The following is a 6,963-nucleotide window of genomic DNA, read 5'->3' as shown; positions in this document are numbered from 1 at the left end:
ACGACGACTTCTAGTGCTACTACTACAACGACGACGAAAACTAGTACTGCGACACATACTAGCACTACTACTACAACGACGACTTCTAGTACTATGACGATGACTAGTACTATTTCTACAACAACGACAGCTAGTACTACGACGACGACTACTACTAGTACTACTACTACAACGACGACTACTTCTAGTACTACAACGACCATGACAACTAGTACTAGGATGACGACAACTACTAGTACTACTACTACAACGACGACTACTTCTAGTACTACAACGACAACTTGTACTACGATGACGACAACTACTAGTACTACTACTACAACAAATGCGACTTCTAGTACTACTACTACTACAACGACGACTACTAGTAATACCTTGACGACAACTACTAGTACTACTACTACAACAAATGCGACTTCTAGTACTACTACTACTACAACGATGACTACTAGTACCACCTTGACGACGACTACTAGTACTACTACTACAACGACGACTTCTCGTACTACTACTACAATGACTGACAACTACTACAACAATGACGACGACTTCCACTACTACTACCTCAACAGCGACTATGACTACTACAACAACATTAACTACAGGATAATCAACATTTATTTCACACCTGATTGTGTTTCAACAATTGCAGAGTATAAATGGCAAAATACATTATATTCAAATTAGTGATGCATTTCTCCATGATAGCAAGGCAGATAGCCGGGCAGCAGTTTATAAACAAACCATCTGTGTTTAATTAAGATGGCAGCATCTTATAATCATCTGAGAAAAACAAGAAATGTAATTACAATTGGACAATAAGGGATGAAGCTAGGGGATTACTTTCCCTGGAGTACGATAATCAAGCAACACACACACACACACACACACACACACACACACACACACACACACACACACACACACACACACACACACACACACACACACACACACACACACACACACACACACACACACACACACACACACACACACACACACACACACACACACACACTGTCACCCCAAGCTTATAAATCAGTCGTGGGGCAATTATGAGTAATCGCATGCACTTTAAAGTTTAACAGTCAGTTTTACGAGATGTCATTCCACCTGAATCATGAGAACAGGATGAGTCATCTTTCTAATTGTTGTTTTTGTTTTTGCTAGCTGCCTTTAGTCTGACCTTACTGCAGGGCAGCTGCATGGCGTGTGTGTGTGTTTGTGTGTGTGTGTGTGTGTTAGTTACAGATTATACTGTGGTGCGTGCCACCAGTTCATTACCGTGAGACTCCTCTCCCTTGTGTTAATTAGCCACAATGACCTTGGCTGTTGTTTAATTGGTCTTAATGACGACATGACAGAAAGACAATTCGATTAAGTTGAGAAGCTGCTGTTGCCACTAGCACAAGCAAGAAAAACAAAACAAAACTGTCTAGTTTAAGCCGTACAAATGATTTGTATTTATTTATTATTTTCTGTTATTCCCTTTGTCATCTAACCTCTCAACTGGTGAACAGGCTCATGCTAAAATCCCTCGCCACTCTCCTCTTGTACCTGCTTGTGGTACATGTCTCATTTTGACACTAAATTAAGTGGCTGGAATATTGCATTTAAAGGGACTTCAGGATGTGGTGATTGTGGGTAATATCCTACTTGCCCAGTGTCAGACGAACACATGGATACCATTTTTATGTCTCTGTGCGCAGTTTGAATGAAGTTGAAGGTAGCATATTGTGAGCTTAGCGTAATTGTGAGCTTAGCGTAAAGTCAATGGGTATGTCAAATCAAATCAAATCAAATTGTATTGGTCACATACATATATTTAGCAGATGTTATTGCGGGTGCAGCGAAATGCTTGTGTTCCTAGCTCCAACAGTGCAGTAATATCTAACTAAATGCTTGTGTTCCTAGCTCCAACAGTGCAGTAATATCTAACTAAATGCTTGTGTTCCTAGCTCCAACAGTGCAGTAATACCTAACTAAATGCTTGTGTTCCTAGCTCCAACAGTGCAGTAATACCTAACTAAATGCTTGTGTTCCTAGCTCCAACAGTGCAGTAATATCTAACTAAATGCTTGTGTTCCTAGCTCCAACAGTGCAGTAATATCTAACTAAATGCTTGTGTTCCTAGCTCCAACAGTGCAGTAATACCTAACTAAATGCTTGTATTCCTAGCTCAAACAGTGCAGTAATATCTAACTAAATGCTTGTGTTCCTAGCTCCAACAGTGCAGTAGTATCAAACTAAATGCTTTTGTTCCTAGCTCCAACAGTGCAGTAATATCTAACTAAATGCTTTTGTTCCTAGCTCCAACAGTGCCATAATATCTAACTAAATGCTTGTGTTCCTAGCTCCAACAGTGCAGTAATATCTAACTAAATGCTTTTGTTCCTAGCTCCAACAGTGCAGTAATATCTAACTAAATGCTTTTGTTCCTAGCTCCAACAGTGCCATAATATCTAACTAAATGCTTGTGTTCCTAGCTCCAACAGTGCAGTAATATCTAACTAAATGCTTGTGTTCCTAGCTCCAACAGTGCAGTAATATCTAACTAAATGCTTGTGTTCCTAGCTCCAACAGTGCAGTAATACCTAACTAAATGCTTGTGTTCCTAGCTCCAACAGTGCAGTAATATCTAACTAAATGCTTGTGTTCCTAGCTCCAACAGTGCAGTAGTATCTAACTAAATGCTTGTGTTCCTAGCTCCAACAGTGCAGTAATATCTAACTAAATGCTTGTGTTCCTAGCTCCAACAGTGCAGTAATATCTAACTAAATGCTTGTGTTCCTAGCTCAAACAGTGCAGTAGTATCTAACTAAATGCTTGTGTTTCTAGTTCCAACAGTGCAGTAATATCTAACTAAATGCTTGTGTTCCTAGCTCAAACAGTGCAGTAATATCTAACTAAATGCTTGTGTTCCTAGCTCCAACAGTGCAGTAGTATCTAACGAAATGCTTTTGTTCCTAGCTCCAACAGTGCAGTAATATCTAACTAAATGCTTTTGTTCCTAGCTCCAACAGTACCATAATATCTAACTAAATGCTTGTGTTCCTAGCTCCAACAGTGCAGTAATATCTAACTAAATGATTGTGTTCCTAGCTCCAACAGTGCAGTAGTATCTAACTAAATGCTTGTGTTTCTAGCTCCAACAGTGCAGTAATATCTAACTAAATGCTTGTGTTCCTAGCTCCAACAGTGCAGTAATATCTAACTAAATGCTTGTGTTCCTAGCTCCAACAGTGCAGTAGTATCTAACTAAATTATTGTGTTCCTAGCTCCAACAGTGCAGTAATATCTAACTAAATGCTTGTGTTCCTAGCTCCAACAGTGCAGTAATATCTAACTAAATGCTTGTGTTCCTAGCTCCAACAGTGCAGTAGTATCTAACTAAATGCTTGTGTTCCTAGCTCCAACAGTGCAGTAATATCTAACTAAATGCTTGTGTTCCTAGCTCCAACAGTGCAGTAATATCTAACTAAATGATTGTGTTCCTAGCTCCAACAGTGCAGTAATATCTAACTAAATGCTTGTGTTCCTAGCTCCAACAGTGCAGTAATATCTAACTAAATGCTTGTGTTCCTAGCTCCAACAGTGCAGTAATATCTAACTAAATGCTTGTGTTCCTAGCTCCAACAGTGCAGTAGTATCTAACTAAATGCTTGTATTCCTAGCTCCAACAGTGCAGTAATATCTAACTAAATGCTTGTGTTCCTAGCTCCAACAGTGCAGTAATATCTAACTAAATGCTTGTGTTCCTAGCTCAAACAGTGCAGTAGTATCTAACTAAATGCTTGTGTTTCTAGTTCCAACAGTGCAGTAATATCTAACTAAATGCTTGTGTTCCTAGCTCCAACAGTGCAGTAGTATCTAACTAAATGCTTGTGTTCCTAGCTTAAACAGTGCAGTAGTATTTAACTAAATGTTTGTGTTCCTAGCTCCAACAGTGCAATAGAATCTAACAATTCACAACAATACAAGCAAATCTAAAGTAAAAGAATGGAGTTAAGAAATATATCAATATTAGGACGAGTGGAATGGCATTGACTAAAATACAGAAGAATAGAATACAGTATATACATATATACACATACATATGAAATGAGGAAAGCAGTATGTAAACATTATTAAAGTGGCCAGTGATTCCATGTCTATGTGTATAGGGCAGCAGCCTCTAAGGTGCAGGGTTGAGTAACCGGGTGGAAGCCGGCTAGTGATGGCTATTTAACAGTCTGATGGCCTTGAGATAGAAGCTGTTTTTCATTCTCTCGGTCCCAGCTTTGATGCACCTGTACTGACCTTGCCTTCTGGGTGATAGCGGATGCCCTTGATGATCTTTTTGGCCTTCCTGTGACATCGGGTGTTGTTGTTGTAGTAGTAGTAGTAGTAGTAGGTGTCCTGGAGGGAAGGTAATTTGCCCCTGGCGATGTGTTGGGCAGACCGCAACACCCTCTGGAGAGCCCTGTGGTTGCAGACAGTGTAGTTTCTGTACCAGGCAGTGATACAGCCTGACAGGATGCACTCAATTGTGCATCTCTAAAAGTTTGTGAGGCCAAGCCAAATTTCTTCAGCCTCCTGAGGTTGAAAAGGTGCTGTTGCGGCTTCTTCACCACACTGTCTGTGTGGGAGGACCCTTTCAGATCGTCAGTGATGATGTGTATGCCGAGGAAGCTTTTCTCCACTACGGTTCCGTCAATGTGGATAGGGGGGTGGTACCTCTGCTGTTTCCTGAAGTCCACAATCAGGTCATTTGTTTTGTTGACGTTGAGTGAGAGGTTGTTTTCCTGGCACCACTCTCCCAGGGCCCTCACCTCCTCCCTGTAGGCCGTCTCGTCATTGTTGGCGATCAGGCCTACTACTGTAGTGTTGTCTGCTAACTTGTGATTGACTTGGAGCCATACGTGGCCACGCAGTCATGGGTGAACAGGGAGTACAGGAGGGGGCTGAGCACGCACCCTAGTGGGGCCCCTGTTGTTGAGGATCAGCAAAGTGGAGGTGTTGTTTCCTAACTTCACCCCCTGGGGGCGGGCCCATCAGGAAGTCCAAGACCCAGGGAGGTATTCAGACCCAGGGACAGAGCTTAATGATGATCTTGGAGGGTACTATGGTGTTGAATACAGAGCTGTAGTCAATTAACTGAATTCTTATACATGTTTTCTTCTTGTCCAGATGGGATAGGGCAGTGTGCAAATTGCATCGTCTGTGGATCTATTGGTGCGTTAAGCAAATTGAAGTGGGTCTAGGGTGTTAGGTAAGGTAGAGGTGACATGATCCTAGCCTCTCTAAACACTTAGTGATGAAAGAAGTGAGTGCTTCAGGGGCAATAGTCATCAGTTACCTTTGCTTTCTTAAACACTACAGCTGGTCTGCGCATGCTCTGAGGACGCTCTGAGGACGCAGTTAGGGATGCCGTCTGGGCCGGCATTGCGAGGGTTAACACGCTTAAATGTCTTACTCACGTCGGCCATGGAGAAGGTGAGCCCACAGTCCTTGGTATCGGGCCGCGTTGGTGGCACTGTGTTATCCTCAAAGTGGGCGAAAAGGGCGTGTAGCCTTATTTGGAAGCAAGACGTCGGTGTCCACAATGTGGCTGGTTTTCCCTTCGTAGTCCGTGATTGTCTATAGACCCTGACACATAAGTCTCGTGTCTGAGCCGTTGAATTGTGACTCCTCTTTGTCTCTGTACTGACATTTTGCCTGTTTGAATGCCTTAACGGAGGGAATAACTACACTGTTGTCTATTCTGCTATATTACCAGTCATCTTGGTTAACTGCAGTACTAGCCAGCTACTAGCCAGCTCCCCTCAAATACATGGAAGTAGACTTTCTAACTACTCCTAAGTTGTGTAGTAGTTCATTAATAGTCTTTAAAAACTATACATAGTAACATGATTTTACCTATAATCGTAAGAAATTTGATTCCATCAACTTCCTCATTTAAGGATTACTTTGGGTTGGAGTGGTTTTGTAAACAAAACTCCGGGGAGGCACCCAGTTGTTGCTTACTTTAGTAGATAACGTAGCTGCTTGCTTTCTTATTGGCCAATCATTTTAAAACATATCCAATCATTTTAAAACTTGAAAAATCATGTTGGACTTAGAAGTAGTCCAACATGTAGAGGTAGAAGAAGAGGTAGAAGAAGACCAACATGTAGAGGTAGAAGAAGAGGTAGAAGAAGACCAACATGTAGAGGTAGAAGAAGAGGTAGAAGAAGACCAACATGTAGAGGTAGAAGAAGAGGTAGAAGAAGACCAACATGTAGAGGTAGAAGAAGAGGTAGAAGAAGACCAACATGTAGAGGTAGAAGAAGAGGTAGAAGAAGACCAACATGTAGAGGTAGAAGAAGAGGTAGAAGAAGAGGTAGAAGAAGACCAACATGTAGAGGTAGAAGAAGACCAACATGTAGAGGTAGAAGAAGAGGTAGAAGAAGAGGTAGAAGAAGACCAACATGTAGAGGTAGAAGAAGAGGTAGAAGAAGAGGTAGAAGAAGACCAACATGTAGAGGTAGAAGAAGAGGTAGAAGAAGAGGTAGAAGAAGACCAACATGTAGAGGTAGAAGAAGACCAACATGTAGAGGTAGAAGAAGACCAACATGTAGAGGTAGAAGAAGACCAACATGTAGAGGTAGAAGAAGAGGTAGAAGAAGACCATTTTTATTAAGAGCCATTGTTCGATCACAATGATTTTTCTGCGCTCATCAGTCGTGGTGTTAGACTTTCTTTCAATTCCCGACGATAAATTGGGAGAAGCAGCCGTGACCTGCTGGACCGAATTCCATCGGCCAGTTGACATTATTCTTCTTGAATAGGAACAATAGGAACAAAGCACCTGGAACAAAGTGTAAAGAAGATAAATTATATTTTATAAATTGCACTCTGATCAAATCAAACTTTATCTAGTGATTTGATTGTTTTTGTATCTAGCTACTCACAAATAACTATTTGTTTTCTTAGTTAAGA

General features: G+C 41.3%; 1 protein-coding gene across 1 annotated transcript; it reads right to left on the bottom strand.

Annotated features, from left to right (window-relative positions):
• Positions 1-6,100: 6,100 nt before the first annotated feature.
• On the bottom strand, positions 6,101-6,655 carry LOC124039060 (ATP synthase subunit a-like). Its single transcript, XM_046354940.1, has one exon. It carries the CDS (start codon positions 6,653-6,655, stop codon positions 6,101-6,103), a length of 555 nt encoding a protein of 184 aa, XP_046210896.1.
• Positions 6,656-6,963: the final 308 nt, after the last annotated feature.

This window comes from Oncorhynchus gorbuscha, linkage group LG07, assembly GCF_021184085.1.
Source record: "Oncorhynchus gorbuscha isolate QuinsamMale2020 ecotype Even-year linkage group LG07, OgorEven_v1.0, whole genome shotgun sequence".
In the NCBI taxonomy this organism is placed as follows: domain Eukaryota; kingdom Metazoa; phylum Chordata; class Actinopteri; order Salmoniformes; family Salmonidae; genus Oncorhynchus; species Oncorhynchus gorbuscha.
This window is presented reverse-complemented; position numbering and strand designations above follow the sequence as displayed.